The sequence below is a fragment of the Homalodisca vitripennis genome, chromosome X (assembly GCF_021130785.1).
Source record: "Homalodisca vitripennis isolate AUS2020 chromosome X, UT_GWSS_2.1, whole genome shotgun sequence".
NCBI classification, from domain to species: Eukaryota; Metazoa; Arthropoda; class Insecta; order Hemiptera; family Cicadellidae; genus Homalodisca; species Homalodisca vitripennis.
In genome coordinates, this window is record NC_060215.1 from 38,214,453 (window position 1) to 38,232,553 (window position 18,101).

Sequence of the window (18,101 nt, forward strand, 5' to 3'; positions counted from 1 at the left end):
AGCATTTCTTTTACTAAGTTTTCTGGCGTAATCACCACATCACTTAATCTTTCAAGATTTCGTCGCTGCAAGTCAAATCTCGGACATGTGAAAAACACATGCCTCGCGTCCTCCTCTATCCCTCGACACTTTGGGCACTCTGGTGAGTCCTCGTGTTTATACTTGTGTAAGTATTTACGGAAGCACCCGTGTCCCGTGAGTACCTGCGTCAGGTAGTAGCTGGGATCTCCATGTTGGCGATTTATCCAATCTGCTAGACTCGGTATGAGCTGATGTGTCCATCTACCCTTTTCGGAGTTGTCCCAGTGGGCTTGCCAGTGCTCCAGACTCTTCTGTCTTTCTCTTTTTCTGCAGTCATCTACATTTTCTTGCTTATGGTTTCTACACTGGTATAAGCTCCTGTATTCCTCTGCTAGAATCTCAATTGGCAGTATTCCCGAGATTACGTGTGCTGCATCCCTGGAGACGGTTCTGAACGCACTCGTAACTCTCAGTGCCATTTGTCGGCCCACAGGATATATCATCCTCTGGCACTCCTGCAGTTTTAGTGCACTTGCCCAGATGGCAATTCCATAGGTCAGTATCGATGTAACTACTGACGCTAGCAGGGCTCGTCGTCTCGGTTTTGGCCCACCTACGTTTGGCATGAGACGGGATAATGCCCCTCCGACAGCTGCTGCTTTAGTGCTTGCATGCTCAACTTGGTATTTGAAGTTGAGGCATGCATCGATCATCACCCCGAGGTAACGGATGGATGGTTTTGACTCGATCTCGTGCTCACCAACTTGCAGCGTGATCGTTTCGAGCTCTTTCCTGCTTGTTATGAGCACTATCTCTGTCTTGTGCTTGGCCATCTTGAGTCCTTGTTCATTCATCCAGACGGCGTACTTACCAAATACCACCTTGAATAGGTTTTTGATATCCTCCAGATATTTTCCCACAATTACGAGGGCGACATCATCTGCAAAAGCGACGGACGTTACCATCCTTGGTATCCTCAATCTAAGTAGGCCGTTGTACATAATGATCCACAGAAGCGGTCCCAATACCGAGCCTTGTGGGACACCTCCAGTGATCCTGTATCTCTTGATTCCATCATCTGTCTCATACTGCAGAATTCTGTTTGTAAAGTAGCTTGCCACTAACTTTTGCAGGTACTTTGGGATGCCGAACTGGTCGAGTGTTTCCATGATTCGGTCCCACCTCGCAGAGTTAAACGCGTTCTCCATGTCCAGCGTCACTACTGCGCAGTATTTTTTCTTGCCGTTTTTCCATCTATCTCCTGAAATGGCTTCCTTCGCTGTGTTGACTACCAGGTTAATAGCATCAACAGTTGATCTTCCTTTGCGGAATCCAAACTGTCTGTCCGATAGGTGCCCCTCAGCCATCACCTCTATTCTCGCATACATGATCCGTTCGAGGACCTTGCCTGCCGAGTCAAGCATGCAGAGAGGACGGTATGCCGATGGTTCATAGGGTGGCTTTTTTCCTTTTAAGAGAAGAACCAGCCTCTGCAGCTTCCATTTGTCTGGGAAGTAGCCTTCTTCCAAGCATCTGTTGTACATGTGGAGAAACATGTTCGGTGCCAGCTTTATCGCACTTTTTAGGGCAACATTTGGGATGCCGTCAGGTCCGGGATCCTTCTTGTTTCCCAGTCTTGCACTCGCGATGTTTAGCTCCTCTAATGATATCAGCGGTACGGATGCTCTGAGCTGAGGTCACCGATCTCAAGCTCCGGGTGTTGTGGGAAAAGATTTGTGACAATCCTATCCAGCAAGTCCGGGCAAGTGGGTGAGGACTGTGGCTGAGTTTTCACCTTTTTCAATACCACCTTATATGGTCTACCCCATGGGTCGGGTGTGTGTGTGTGTGTGTGTGTGTGTGTGTGTGTGTGTGTGTGTGTGTGTGTTGTGTGTGTGTGTGTGTGTGTGTGTGTGTGTGTGTGTGTGTGATCTATACAGGCATAAATCAGCAGTGCTTAGGGTTACTCCATTCCCTATTGCGGACAAAGGTGTATTCGTATATCAATAGTATTGCGTATTCAATTGCTTCAGACCAAGGAATCTAGAAACCTTCAGAGAAGAGTCTGAAAAATGACACTAGCATAGGAGCTAGGATTTTAGAACTCATGTTCCTTTGACAATAAAGGTAGAAATACCATCAATTTCAAATATACAAAAAATTATTTTTACTATTTATGACGTAAACATATGGAATTATTTGACTTAAACCTGGGAGTGCAGTTGGGTAAGAGGCTGTACAAAACTGGGTTTAGATTACTAATATTAAATGTTCTGTATAGTGTAAGCAATATTTTGCATTTAATCATTTCTACTTCATTTGTATTCACACTACTGGGGTTTGACTCATTAATGTTTGGTCCAAGAATAGATGTATTGCTATTGCTGAAACCCCCATCGCAAAGCTAATAAGTAATTTTAAGATCAAATATTTGTAATATAATAAAAATGCTATCTTAATTATGTTAGACGGGGAAAACTTATATCTAAAACAGTAAATTTAAATTTAATATTTTTGTCCATATTGCTACTTTTATCATTCTATAATTTTTAGTTTATTTACATTGTTAAGTATATAAAACCTTTCAAAACAAATTTTGACTTCATGAGACATAAAACTTATCAGGACAAGTGGGTACATCTCTTAAGTACATTACAAAAAATTACATACCAAGAACAAAAAATAATTTAAACATTAACACAAATTAACAAGTTTAGAGCATTGAGTGTTGGAATTTCAAATATTAACATTTTATACTAATAAAAATATGATAATAATAATGATATTATAACACATGCAAAACGTGTAAAAAGGAACAAAAAAATATAAAACTCATAAATGAGAAAACAAGTACGAGTATAGCCATTCTTTCATTAACATATACCACAGTAAAATGTTAATATTCCATTTTATAACATTATCACGTTTTTACTAACAGACAGTTATAACAAAGACGTGAACATGTCACGTGAATCACTAAAGCGTAGTGAGAAAAGGAGCTGGCAGGGATAAATAGCTATTGTCTCTAATGTGTGCGGGAATTTCAACTTTTACTTTTGTGTTGGCTGCACTTACAACCAACACTCCGAATGTATGTTGTGTCGACTCCTGACAGTTATGTAGTCTACGGCCCTTTTCTGTAATTTGTTACTGTCAATCCTACTTTCAAAAACTGTTTTCAGTGAATATTTGGAGCTTTTGTTACCAGTAACCTTTTCTTCTAACTTCCGTGAGTAAATATATTGTCTAACTCATATATTGAAATTTGGTTTTGTCAGTTCGATGCCTTCTTATAGCTCAACAATCAGCTGTTGATAATGATTAGCCGTGATGCGGCAATAACAGTTAGTTGGTACTCAAAAAATAAATAACAAGCACTTGACAATAAACATCAGCTGTTTAAGCAATCAGCTGTTTAAGCAATCAGCTGTTGATGTTTAATTGCCAAACAATGTAGCTTGAAATATTATTACTACATTTCGTTTTCTGTAGTAGTTAAAACTTGCCAAATTTATACAAAAATGAAAATTATCTTTACCTTGCAAAATGTTGATAACCCTTTAAAATCAATAATCTATATTATTACGGAATTAAATTATATCACAAGAAATTAGCATAAGACAAATGTCTCACCATTTTTATGTTTTGTATGATTTCATTGAATGATCCCGTTAATTTTGTTTGAATAAAAATCGTACAACTCTTTTAATATCGTTGTAAAGATAAAAAATGTATCCAATTTTGTAGTAATAAAATACATATTTATTTTATCATTACAAGAAAAATATTGATTTTAAAAACCAGATTGGAAACAAAGCGTTTTTGCACATTCGTCCAAATGGAATCTGTTCTTATTTTAAACTATTGAATCATATGGGTACTGCAATACTCCAGTCATTGCGCAATACCCTGTATAGTATTGAATCATATGGGTACTGCAATACTCCAGTCATTGCGCAATACCCTGTATAGTTCTTTGGCCGACAAGAGATCAAAGTCTACACTTCCACCAGAATGAGTTAGGTCATGATTTACATCTGTTAAACATTCTCTTACACATAGTGCCTTGAGACATCTTGTCTGAAGATTATTTGTTACATAGATGATTCATAGCTCCATTACACCATGCTAAATTGTCTTATTTGTGACTCTACAGATGTTACGTTTTGCAAATTAAAAAACAAACTTTGGTTTTAGTCCTTGCTTATTTATTCTAAAGAACGGAAAAAAAAAAACCATTTTTTTGATCATTCCACGAGGGGTTGTAAGCATTTTAAGCATAACTTATAATCTTATAATCAGAGCCTAAGAAAAAAAAACTTTTAACATTATTTATATAAAAGATTACTAGAATGAAGTAAAATATAATAAAGTCAATTTATAAAACTTTTAATTTCCGTTATAAATCATTAAAAACATGGCACTCTCTGAAATACCCCATAAACATCCTATATCTCATGTACATACAATAAAAGTTGTACATTTTATTTTTAGCCGTTTTTATGTTAGTATGATTACAAAGATGCATAACTTCCTACTTTAAAGGCCTGTAATTCCTCGTGGAGTTGAAAGGAGGTTGGACATATATAAATTAATTTTTACAACTATCCTGAAATCTTCTTTGAGAGTTTTCAAGGTTTTTATAAGGTCGTCCCATCAGTAAAATTATCCATAGACAATTTATTTAGTCTTTTAATAATTCGTGCATGTATACATATATATGTATATATATACACGAATTGTATATATATATATATATATATATATATATATATATATATATATATACTGGTCCAAACTGTGACAAGGTAACTTTCAAACCACTTCAAATATAGCCTCACTAGTCCCTTATTATGTCAATGGTACAAAATCTTTTAGACAACGCACAAACCACAAACATGAAATCTGCACTTATCAATGTAACGTTCTAGTGCATCTTGTCAGATCCGACTCGACGTCCATTTAATATTTGATTTTTTTATAAATTCCCATTTAATACTTGATTTTCTCATATGTTTATTTAATATTTAATTTCCTGACATATGTTTATTTCATATTTGATTTTTTGATAAATATTCATTTCATATTTTGGTTTCCAGATAAATGTTCATTTTAATAATACAGTACACACAGATCCATATTGGTATCCTATGGTGAAAGTATCGCGTTTGGTCTATAATTCTTGAACAGTCTTAAATTCTTTTCCTTGAAAAAGGGTTTCATAATAGATGTCTTTAGGCCGTTTGGAAAAACAGCCTTCCCTTCTGATACTGTTTTTAGTTTAATTAATGCCCCAGCAATATGTTATAAACTGAATATATGTCATTTTTATTCCTTAATTCCCTACGCTGTTAGTAGTAATTACATTACTAATTATTTTATTGGTGCCATGTATATATGCGACTCTGGTTATTATGATTCTGGGTGTGTAAAACATGTATGTTTTACTTGTAGTAGTTCGTCTTACCCTTCTTAAAAACCATATCTCATTGTATGATTTGTTAGCTTTGACGCCGAATACAATGATACAGTGATGTTTAATGTCTCTAATCATTTGTATACAAAGTAGTCTACAAACCCGCCTGCATTTTCCTCTTTACTTATATTTTTCTAGTAAGATCCATCATCAAAACCTTTTTATTTCTTCCTAAAACTGTAAACTGATATACATTTTTTCAACCTTATTAAACTCCCTTTTCTCTTTTTAATACACGTTTCTATAGTAATATTCCCTTTTATTCTTATTACATCATTTACTTTGGAACTGAATCTTAAAATAATTGTTATTAGGGTAGCATGTAAGTGTCTAAATAATTTAAGTATTTCCTTGAAAATTCCTTTATATGCTTAAATTTTCATAACCTCTATCTTTTTTCCTGAAGTTGATTTGCGCGTATTTTATTCAGATTTTAAAAGTTATAACTCGAAACACTTCATTTATGTTAATTACGTCATTTTATGCTATTTTATTTAAAATAATTAATTTTGGGAATGTTAGTATTATTTGGTTAGTTAATAGATGTCTTGTCTGCAAAGCAAAGTTTTTTTATTGTATTCCACAAATATTACATGTTCAAAAGCTTCATATAAAAGTATGTTCAAAAGTAGTTGAGTACGGTATAGTCACCTACTGTAAAACACCACCAGCCCACCATCTTTAGCCCTGTATAAACTCTGTAATCCTGCTATAATTGTGTTACTAAACATACTAACCTCAATTTTAGAGCCTGAGTCCTCGTATCGAAGTTAGAGCATTTATGTAAAACGTTTTATAACAGCCTTAAAATTAATAATATTGCAACTGAAGAATAAACTAAAAGCCTAATTATTGCATAAAAAACTCTATTCTAGGCTGAGCCAATCAAAGGTGTGACATAGGTAAATGAAAGTAGGCTTTAAACTTCATCGCTCTTTGGCTAGCAAATTCGTCCTAAAGGGATGGATAAAAATGCTCTTTAAAGTAAAGATCCTCTTTGTTGTATTTCATTGAGTTAATATATTTAAATATGAAGCTAACCACATTTTTGTCAGTACTAAAGCTTACAATAACTGTAAAGGTTTGAATAGAAAAGTCGTATTTTTTCTACACAGAGCCAACTATACCGGGAATGTTGAAATCCAACGACATGGACGATGTGAACGAGGCGCGAAAGAAACTGTAAGAAAACCGTTATTAGACGGGAAACTTTAGAGGTTTTATAGAATAGGCTTTGGTTAGATATGTTTAGTTATTAGGTAGGGCTGTATGAACTGTAATCAATAAAACATGTATGGGTCAATCACGGTTTTTAATTACGTAACCAATCTTTTTTACTCGTTCCGAAATTATAAATAAAATTAAAATTTCACATGGAACGCTCACCATCATTTTTCTTATACCCACTCCTTTAAAATATGTTGCCTAATGAAAGGGATAATCCTTAGATTTACGTAATCAATTATGTAAGAATCTAGTATAAGCTTATAATTTTGGTTTATGAAAAAATTTGACTCTATTTTCTCCATAAAAATGTGGGAATATGAAGGAGCCATAAATGTCCAAGGGCTGTCTTTTGTTGTAAATTTAGTCTTTAAAATAGAAAAAACTAATTATAATCACTGTATTAATTACTACAATGTACAGTTTTGCTGCTTAATAAGACGAAAGGAAGAAACTTTTATAATAAAGACAACAAACATGTTCGCTGTTGTTTTTCTGTTTAGGTAAGTTAAATAAGAAAGTCTTATTTTAAAGATCTGCTCATAATTTTGTATTTATACCAATTTTGGAGAACTAAATGTTGGATTTGGTATAGTTCACGTCTGAATCGCAAATCATTCGCAAATAACATTTATCCGTAAAATTGTATATTTATATAGGAGGTTTCATTTTTTTATAGCATGGTCATGTTAGGCTGATAGCTCAGATTAGGTTCCAAAAATTGGAAAGATTTCTTCTCACATGATAATAAACCGTTATGATTGTTTTTATGAGACTAATAATGTACAATAATACTCTTCAGACTTTAGTAAAAGAAAGATACAATAGATGTCAACTTTTGTATTATCAGTAGTGTTTTATAATAACTATGAAGTTTTATTTGTGGATAACATAAATTACGTGGCAGTAGAAAATAAAACGACATGGACGATGTCAACGAGGCGAGAAATAAACTGTAAGAAAACCCTTTTAGACGGGGAACTTTAGAGGTTTTATAGAATAGGCTTTGGTTAGATATGTTTAGTTATTAGGTAGGGCTGTATGGACTGTAATCAATAAAACATGTATGGGTCAATCACGGTTTTTAATTATGTAACCAATCTTTTTTTCTCGTTCCGAAATTAGAAATAAAATAAAAGTTTCTTATTTTACTGCATAATACGACGAAATGAAGCAAATTTTATAATAAAGACAACCAAAATGTTCGCTGTTGTTTTTATGTTTAGGTAAGTTAAATAAGAAATTCACAATTTCATATTTGAAATAAGAAAGATCTACTCCCAATTTTGTATTTATACCAATTTTAGAGAAATAAATGTTGGATTTGTTATAGTTTGCATTCTGAAATGCAAATCATTCGCAAACAACATGTATCAGTAGAAATTTACACTTGTATAGGAGGTTTTATTTTTTTACAGCATGGTCATACTTGGCTGATAGATCAAATTAAATTCCAAAAATTGGAAAAAATGGTTTCAAATTATAATAAGCCGTTATCATTCTTTTTCTGAGATTAATTATGTACAATAATACTCTTCATACTTTAGTAAAAACTACACAATAGATTTCAAACTTTTGTATTATCATTTTAGGCTTAACCACGCTACTAAAAGTAGTTTTTATATAATAGCTATGAAGTTTTATTTGTGGATAACATAAATTACGTGGCAGTAGATAATAAATTTCACTGATTTATTCCGCTAAGAACTAATGACACATGAAGTTTTATATTGTTCTGTCCATGGATTACTCGTAAGACTGTGTAAAGTTTCCGCGTTCTGCTATAATTCTTAGTAGTGTACTTCAGTGGATCGGTACGTTTCTGCGAATTAAATTAACTCGCGTTATAGTCTGTGAGATAACTATTTATCTGTGATGTATCTGGGATGTACAGTTATGTACATTTATTAAACGTATAAAATAACATCGCTCACTCTTAATATTTATATACTCTGTAGAGCCACTGAATAAACATAGAAGTAACATTATTGCGCAACATTGCGTTACGTGTGTTAATTCTTTACTTGTTTTTAGTCACAGATAAGGTGCCTTCCCTGAAAACAAGAAGATATTTAAATGTGTCTGAGCACCCTATGAGGAAGTTTTAGCATTTTAAGTAGTACCATTTTTAAAAACAGGACTACAAAAACCTGTTGAATATTGTGATATCACTTTTTAAAGTTGTATTTTATTGAGACGGATGAAGTTTAATTTAATTAATAAAAGGGAATATCATTTTTATGTAACGTTTCATTTTTCCCCAGGAGAGTTCACTTCTGGCTGGTTAATACCTTCCATTTGAACCCACGGTGGGTACAGCAAAAACCGATGTGTGACTTAAATCTGGGCAACGTTATGGGTGTCCAGGAGCGGCATATCACTAACCGCAAATGTCGAGATTCTGGGGCGCAAGGGCAACTCGATAGGTCTAGCCTACTGCGGATGATGACTGTTGGAGTTGGTGGGGTTCGCTCCCTAAGAGCCAAAGGTTCTTGCCAGCCTAGACATAGGAGTGTGCCACCCCCTGCCTGCTTTGACCGGAGAGGCCAGTTCAGAGCTGGCTTCTCATTCGTCCTAGGGGAGATGATTTGAGATTAGTGTCCTAAACTTGTCCTCGAGAATCTCGACAGGAGGCAACCCCTACTCCTAACCTTACCCATCCAAAAAGTCCTGTCACTCCGGAAACAGCGCAAAGATCCTTATAGGTGCAATTTTCTAAGCTTCTTGTCCTAACAGAACAACAACAAAAAACAAGAAAAACTTTTCATTTAAAATTTGCTTCTTTTTCACTTTTTTCAAGAAGCTGGTAAACCTCTTATTGCACTTAGCTCTAAAGGAACTTGGCACTGGTTCCCGGTGTGACATGATGGGTAAGATTGTAGGTAGGGGCTGCTTTCTGTCGAGATCCCTTGAGGAGGGATAGTGAGCCATATGTCTCAGTCATATCGTCACCTTGGAAGGTACTTTTTTGCTGTAACCAGAGTAGGTTCAACTGGAAGGTATGAGCCAGCCAGAAATGAACCCTTCTGGGAGATATTTTTCTCTTGGGTCATATATAATTATATCAATAATTGTCTTAAGTCTTAATTGATTAAAAAACTACATATCCCTGTATAGTTCATAACAGAAGGACCTCTCCTTATCTCCAGAAGTTTTCTTTGGATCTGGTTAAAAAATTGAAACAATTTCATATTTAAATTTAAGTGTAAATAACCTCTCCTTGAGTGATAATTTTTAAATTGTATTTTATTCAATAATGTTATCCTTGTTTTTCAAAACCACCAAAAGTCCAATTACATAATTAAGGTGCTCACTAGCAAAAGGTTAAAATATTTTAAGCTCAACAGGTAAAATTTTTATCAACATGTTTATTATATATTAGTTATATTCAGAATGTTTTGGCAGAAATGAGCTGATACCTTGTACATTGAAATACAAATTATTATGTGGGTGATATATCCACTACAAATAAAAAAACATAAATCACAATATATAACTAAGATACTGAGACCTAAAAAGACGTCATATGAGGAATTGTCTGACAAACTTTTACACACATCACAAAGCACAAAAGTGCAGGCTCAGACTTTAAAGGTAAGCAAATTACCTCTTACGGTATTCTTTGGCACTTGGTATTGTAAATTTAACAATACATATTGGCATATTGTAAACTAAATAATATTGTGAATTCTGCTACTTTGTCAGGTTTATTCTGAATTCGTGTATTTCGTACGGATCCTCTCGCCTTGTGCAGATCTGAAATTATCTCAACGAGGAATTCAAAATTCATTGTGCTATGAAAACCTCTAGATCTGTATGTCTTACTTTGAAAAACAAAATTTCATATTTTTAAGCAGGTTCAAAAAATCCCATATGGTATTTGCGGCCCTTTTAGTATAATGTGGCACTGGGAAATATCTGATTCATTTCTTATCGATATTATTGAATGAACTCGGAGCTTTTTACTCTGGGATTTCTTCTCCTAAAATACATGTTCGAGGTATTTATAAAAGATTTCGATTTGGATACAACTACTTTTGTACCATTAGAAAAAAGTACATCTTATTTGATTTTGATAAAATTCTGCAGGATTCATTAAACATTGATCAGGACATAATTGTGCAATTAACAAAAATGATTGTGCCTTTAAATGAAAGACCATCATTATAAAGCGTCCTTGCATTTTTGTTCGTCTGAATGGATGTCATATCGTGAGAAAGAATGATGACTGTTATTCACAGCGAGGTACACCAAAAATTGCAACATCATGACCAAGGTTGTTCAGTAGTCACTTATCTCTATGACGTAGAGATTGTGTAACAAACAGCTCTAGGCCATACTAACAGCTGACAGCCTATCTACGCCACTTGACACATATATAGCGACAGCGTCTAGTTGTCTTTATTATTTGAATTATAAAAAGTCGTGTTGTGTTGAAGTTCTCAAATTTTGTTGTAATTTGAAATTAGTAAATTTAATTTTTATCCGTCAGTTATTTTCATACTAAGCATAACAACCAGAGGTAAGAATAAATAAACGTAAAAATGGTGCAATTGATTCTCAATCGGATTAATGTTTTTATTTGTGATATGAATATATAATAGTTTTAGTCACATTCCATTAAGATTTTTTTAACATTAGAAACAATAAATTATATTTTTATAGTTCCAAGAATATTTGTAGGCATCAATTTAGAACTTAGGAGCATGTCATAATTATGTTCAATAATACCAAGTTTGAAGTAAGAATATGAGATTTGCTCACTATTTCTATGAAAGTACTTTTGATACACACACACACACACACACACATATATATATATATATATATATATATATATATATTTCATGTAATATTCTCTTAGTGAAATATTCTTTATTTCATAAATGTGATGATAAACACATACAACTCCTTGAAAATATTATTTATGTGCATACTGTAAAAAACTTACGGTTTATTTTTATAAGTATAATTTAGTATCTTTAATTTACAAACCTCATTTTAATTTTCTCTTCGTGCATTAATTTGTACTTTTATTATCTAAATATTTTTAGGTTTTGCTGTAGTTATTATTTTTTTACCATTTGTTAATGATTTTGAATTAACTACTATTACATAAAACTTAGAGGTTTTAAGTTATCTAGTATTAGCTACATGTATATAACAGTTATTTCTGCTGTGCTGTTTCACTCTTGGTGTGTGATTAATAATTATATACAGATGATACGGTTATTTAGTTTAATATATTTATTGTTATGTCTATTACTATTTTTATCCTCACTATTTCGTATAAACCACATATTTGTTCTCTATTATCAATATGTTGCTCCTTAGCCATTCGCGTGCCTGAATTACTATACTGCAATAAATATAATGGTTGTCCGTTGCAATGTATTAAATAAACCATAGCGAAAGATCTATCTATGACTTTACTTAAGCCATATTCAATTATTTTCTTTATATGTTGTGGACAAAAATTAACCGTTTCATTTCAGTAACTGGTGTAAGTGTTGTTTTAGTTTAGCAAAGTTTTGACAAGTAGGCGAGACCTATTTCTAAATTTGTATGTAACGTGATCGCAACAGTTTGTCTTTTTAATTTATTAAAGTTTTATATCGACAAACCCTTACGCACTGTTGTTTTTTTAATACACACGTTTTGCCAACTTTTAATTTCACCTACTGTTTTTTAATCATACGTAATTATTTTTATTGATGTTTACATTTTGGTGTTTTTACGGTTTTATACAACCTAACAAAGTGACTTCTCATTTCAACTTAAAATATATTTTAACTCGGTGCAGTATAAGTTCTTCATTATAGCAAGATTGAAAAATTATTTAATAAAACGCTTGAAATTATTGGTTATTCAGATTAAATACGATAACCAGTACATAATAGAATCACAACTGTTTCCGATAGCATTTTTATTATAGAATAAATTTAAGTAAAGAGGGCAGTACTGTTTCCATTTTTAGGACAATTATGTACTTAAGGTACTACACGAAAAAGTACTGACACGATTACACAGTAATTAATATTATGGCTTATGGCTTATAAATGTCCACTTCAGCAATATCAAAAAGGTAGATATCAATCACTTTGACATATTGTTGCAGGCAAGTGATGTTTCAACAATATTTTTATTCAGCTTGCGTGTTTTATGAAAGCATTGCATTTATTAAGACATAAAAGTAAATAACATACTCTATTAACATGGCTTAGACCTAGTAACATTTTTTAAGTAACCGAATATTGATTGCTAGTTACAGATTAATGTTGTATTTACAAAATAAATTTCAGTATTCTGTTTTGTTCTAAATACTATTTATAGACTTAATTGTTCTTTATAACTGTGTCAATCAAGCAATATAATAAACCATACTGTAACTTAACTTACGTGTAAGCAAGTATATGTTTATTTTGCTGCATTAATTCTAGCTCTCAAACTAATATTCTAACTAGAAAAAAACTACTTTAATCAGGAACATTAAAACTACTTAGAACAGAAAACTAAAAATACTACAATGAAGATTTCCCGATTCATTCTTTTTAATACGAGATATATCTTATTATTCCATATCAGGGTGTCAGAAAATATACCTCTACTGAAAGATAAATTACCATATATGCAATGAGTTAGGTGTATTTAAAGTTTTTAATGGGAAACTTAGAAGCAATTGTTGTCTCGTAATTTTCGCGTTGACAAAATATGTTCTGTTTCAGGGAAATGGCAACATCGAATTTTCCTGAGTGGTTGACTGGTGATTTTCTCAAGTCCTGCCTTGAGTCTGACAAGGAGAACTTTAGGGGAATAACTATAAAAAACTATCAACTCGAGCCCGCCGTCGCTCCTGGCAACAATTACGGCAGTTATATAATTAGAGCTAACGTACGGTACAAGGTATCCGACGATTCTACTGAAAGCTCTGTTTCGTTAATATTAAAAGCACCCCTGTCCAAGAATTCGATCATAGCTGAAGTGTTCGATGATTCCCGCGACGAACAGTATAAGAATGAGGCGAAGTATTACAGTGAGTTTATCTCTCAATCGTACAAACTGAGCAAACACGATTTAGTGCCCAAACTTTATAAATCCCCAAACCCACTATGTGTGGTATTGGAGGACCTGAACGCGTCAGGGTTTGAGATGATTGATCGGCGCAAACTGCTCGACTTCGACCACTGCAAACTTTTCGCAGAGGCTTCCTCCAAGCTCCACGCGCTTTCGATTGCTATTTATAAAACTAATCCAGATTTGATCGAAAGTTTTGGAACAAATAAGCCAATACTAGGTGAGATACAGAAAGTGATGATGCCTAACAGTCTCATCTGCATGGCAGCTTATTTGGAAGACAAACCAGAGTACAAAAAGCAGTTTGACATTATCAAAGAAGCCAGTGAGAATGATGTATTTTGGACTATTTTTAAAGAAATGTTGGATGTTTCCACTTCAAAACCGATTAAAGCACTGACACAAGCCGATCCTTGGTGCACAAACATGATGTTTAAATACAACAGTTCAGGTAGACCTGTACAGATAAAAATTATAGATTTCCAGAGCGCAAAGCTGAAGTCTCCACTCGTTGAATTCGTTACCTTCTTATCAACGTCAGCCAATCTGGAAGTCCGTCAAAATAGATTGAATGATCTATACAAAATCTATTGTGATTCACTCAATGGAAATCTCACAGCATTGGGTTGTCCTGAACGATTGTCCATGGAAGAGTTAGAAGCAGAAATAACTTTCCTGAGCCCGATTGTTTTATTCCACATGTGCGGTTTGCCCATGACTTTGGCTGATACCATGCTGAACGTAAAAGAATACGTAACTGTAAAATTTTCGCTTGACACTGTTAAAGACAGTTTGTTCTACAAAGAAGTTTACACGGGCACGTATTTTGATATTAATTTTCCACAGATTTTTAGTGCTTATAAAGATCATGGTGTTTATGATTATATGTCGGAAAGAATTAGGGAGATGAAATCTAGAAAGTAAGATTATAGTAATGTTGTACGACTTGAAATCTTTGGTATTATGTATTTTATGTAATATTACCTTCTCGATTTTACCTTATGCACTAACTCTCTTCCATTTTACTGTATGTACTTTTTTAACTATCATAGTTAATAGATGTGTGTATGTAAGTAACGTTCCTATAATTAGCTATTCAAACACTACATTTATGCCAAAGGAAGATGTTTTATCTAATCTTGACCTACTTTGTTAGGTCTATCACCGGGCTAGAAAACTTTTATTGACGTCCCATCCCAGGCATTACTACGAAAGCCACATATCTGTAATCTTGAAGCATCATTAAACATGTATAACATTATTTGGAACTACACTACTTTCATATACTCAAGATGACATTACAGTGAGCATAACTTTGCTCAACTATCTGCCCTCAGTCAACTGTTGCCCACAAGATGGTATCGCTGTACCTTTTTCATCAACTGCCCTCCGTCTTCCTTATGCTTAAGACACCATTGGTTAAATACGGCATCAGCAGTAAAGCCCTATCTTAATCCAACTTCAAGATGGTTTTGCGCAAACACCGGGAGTAATTTTTGATTTGAGATGTAATTAAGCATAAAAGTGCACTTGATGTTTGGCAAGTCTTATAATGGTGTTTTATGAAACCCTTCATTATATTTACGCTAGATATTATGATTTTTACTCAATTTTTAAATATAAATGACAAAATTTCATATCTCACGTATCAGTTAAACGATAATGTCTGAATCGAGTTTTTATTACGCTTCAACTCCACTTTAGGTCTGATGGAGTTGATGATTTGAGGTTTGATAATCCACCATGGGTGGAAAAATATGAATACTCATTATGTTCTTTTCCCCCAGAGCTTCTTTACAACTTGACAGGGCCTGACATATAAATTTAAATAGTATGCATAAAAAAAACATTTTCTGTAAATAATATGTGAATTTTTTAGTTGTACATAATACTTTAAAATGTCTTAACTGTTTGATAAACGTACGTTCAAATTCATTTTGCAATGAATATGCATTTTTTTATTTATTGTAAGTTATGCACACCTATTGTGATACTAACTAATTAGAATAGCAGTACTGATGGCGAGAGAAAAGAAGAGACCTGGCCCGTGCCGGCGCACAGCTGTGTACTAGTGTGTTGCCGCGCTGTAATTTCAGGCGCTTCGCCCCACAGCCAACCATGCGTATTGTTTATCCTAGCAATGGAACAGTGACACAATAATGGAATTACGAAACAAGGCGCGGCAACATACTAGTAGTAGCGCCTGCAAATTTCAGATAGGCCAGAATCCAGGTCTCTTCTTTTCTCTCGCCATCAGTATATAGTAACATGTGTATTGTACAGCTGTAGAACGACTTAGTTTATAAACTATAAATATAACAAAATATAAACTAGAGCAGCCCCCTCTACGAACCGAATCCGCTGTTACCAGTTTTACGTGGATGGAAAATTACTGGCCCGCCTCAACACTATCAGCTGTTACCGTAAAAAATATAGAAATTTGATTTCATTCATCTGTTTTACAGACAACACATAAAACAAACAAACAGTGTATGGCCTTATGTAACAGCGGATAGAGCTGGAGGTCAGCAGCGTCATGGCAACTCCGCCTCAAATGTCTTTGGACTATTTTGGTGGGAGCTGCTCAATGAGGTATTTAAAAATGGTTCAATTTTGTTTATTTATAGATTTTATCTTATATCTAAATCGGCATTGAATAAAAGGACTAAATAAAAATCTTTAATCCTTTACAATTTTGGAATTTTTTGTCTGACAGTATGAGTTCTGCATTCTACATGCAATTAAAGACCCACGCAATGGTTGCCATAAGGCGAAAACTGTGGATTATTCATTCCATTTTACGCTATCAGTAATTCAATTCAAATTCATCCCTTAAAAATCAAATAGATGATTGTAAAAATGTCTGTAAGACACAGCTTTTGAGAAATAAACATGTGAAACCTTAATACTAATTCTTAATATAATCCTTAATATTAATTCTCTCAGCTCGTTCGTAGATGAATTAATGTTCACATTTCAAATTTCATTTATTTGTGTGTAATGAGTGTACTTTATAAATTTAATTATTTTTCTTTAGCTGTATTTCTTTTAAATTATTAATTCAATCGTAATCGTATGAATAAATGTGAACTCAGTTATGTTTGGTTTATAATTGTTTACATTTTAGAAAAAAATAAAGAGTTCTGTAACTACATTACAATGTCTTATGATAAGTTATAACAAGGTTACATGTGTTCCTTGAGTAACTGTGTTGAGATATTTTAGTTTATGTGTCGTTACTAACCAAAAAGCATGAGTAATAATCAATTTTGTTAAATTATGTTAATTAAAACTTAGAATTTTCATATAGACTCTTTTCACTTAATATTAACTAATTGTCATCAATAATTATTATATAGTATTATGTAACCATTTAGATACTACAATAAGTCAATAATAAAGTAGTAGTTAGAAAATATTAAATATATTTACATTAATTTAACTAGGGTTTATGGTTATGAGGGCTTATGAGATGAAATTCGTGAGAAACTTACTAACTTTCAGTCAATATTGGTAGATCCACGTCACACTTTGTGGCAGAGCATTCTTATCCCCCGGATTTTGTATTCCGGTGGGACTGAATACGGACCTGTTTGGAACGGCGATATCATTATTTCCTGTACGACTTCTTGCTTTTAGGTATCTTTGGTTATTTTAATGTATGTTGACAGTGAAAATACATCCTTACTGATTTTGACTGTACTTTCATTATTCCTCGCCTCATGATTCCTATACTAAACCTGTTTAATAGCGAAAAATAGTACAATGTGACAATTGTTTTTAATTGTTTCCCCTTTTTGTAATTATTTTAATTTTATTAAACCAAATTTTAAATGTTTTAACTTAAATATACATGATCACTAATAGCCAACGGTCTTCCTTCCAAGGGTCAAACAATACTCCACCTCCAACTCATCATGTGAATGCATTCTCCATAGCATACTATTTACTTTTATTTAGAAATTTGATGGGAATTCGCTAATTATAATATATAATGATAAGATATTAAACAATTTTTTCCTCAGACATATGCATATTTGACCAAAAGATTGATAGTAACAAATAAGAACCAGAGGTTAACAGTTCGGAACAGGGTTACATTTATTTAAAGGTTTACAGAAGTATAAATTCCCACAAAATATATAAACATGGGTGGAATTTTGTGAAGAGTAAGGATGAAATGCCTATCGACGAATCATTTTTCCCTCAGATTATAAATCACTTTTACAACCATTTTTGTGGCCTGACACCGGTTTGAAAGTAGTGAAAGTGATGAAATAACATAGAAGATGATTCTGTACTAAAC

The 18,101-nt window shown here is 33.3% G+C and overlaps 1 protein-coding gene across 2 annotated transcripts; it reads left to right on the top strand.

Moving 5' to 3' along the window:
- The first annotated feature begins 3,118 nt into the window (after positions 1-3,118).
- LOC124368925 lies at positions 3,119-15,934 on the top strand. 2 transcript variants are annotated; one of them, XM_046826472.1, is made up of 2 exons: positions 3,119-3,250; positions 13,447-15,934. In XM_046826472.1, the coding sequence occupies exon 2, from the start codon at positions 13,451-13,453 to the stop codon at positions 14,717-14,719; it is 1,269 nt and encodes a 422-aa protein (XP_046682428.1). In that variant the 5' UTR covers positions 3,119-3,250; positions 13,447-13,450; the 3' UTR covers positions 14,720-15,934. The 2 variants fall into 2 exon arrangements, with proteins under 2 accessions (XP_046682428.1, XP_046682426.1); XM_046826470.1 differs by lacking the exon at positions 3,119-3,250 and adding an exon at positions 11,082-11,243.
- Positions 15,935-18,101: the final 2,167 nt, after the last annotated feature.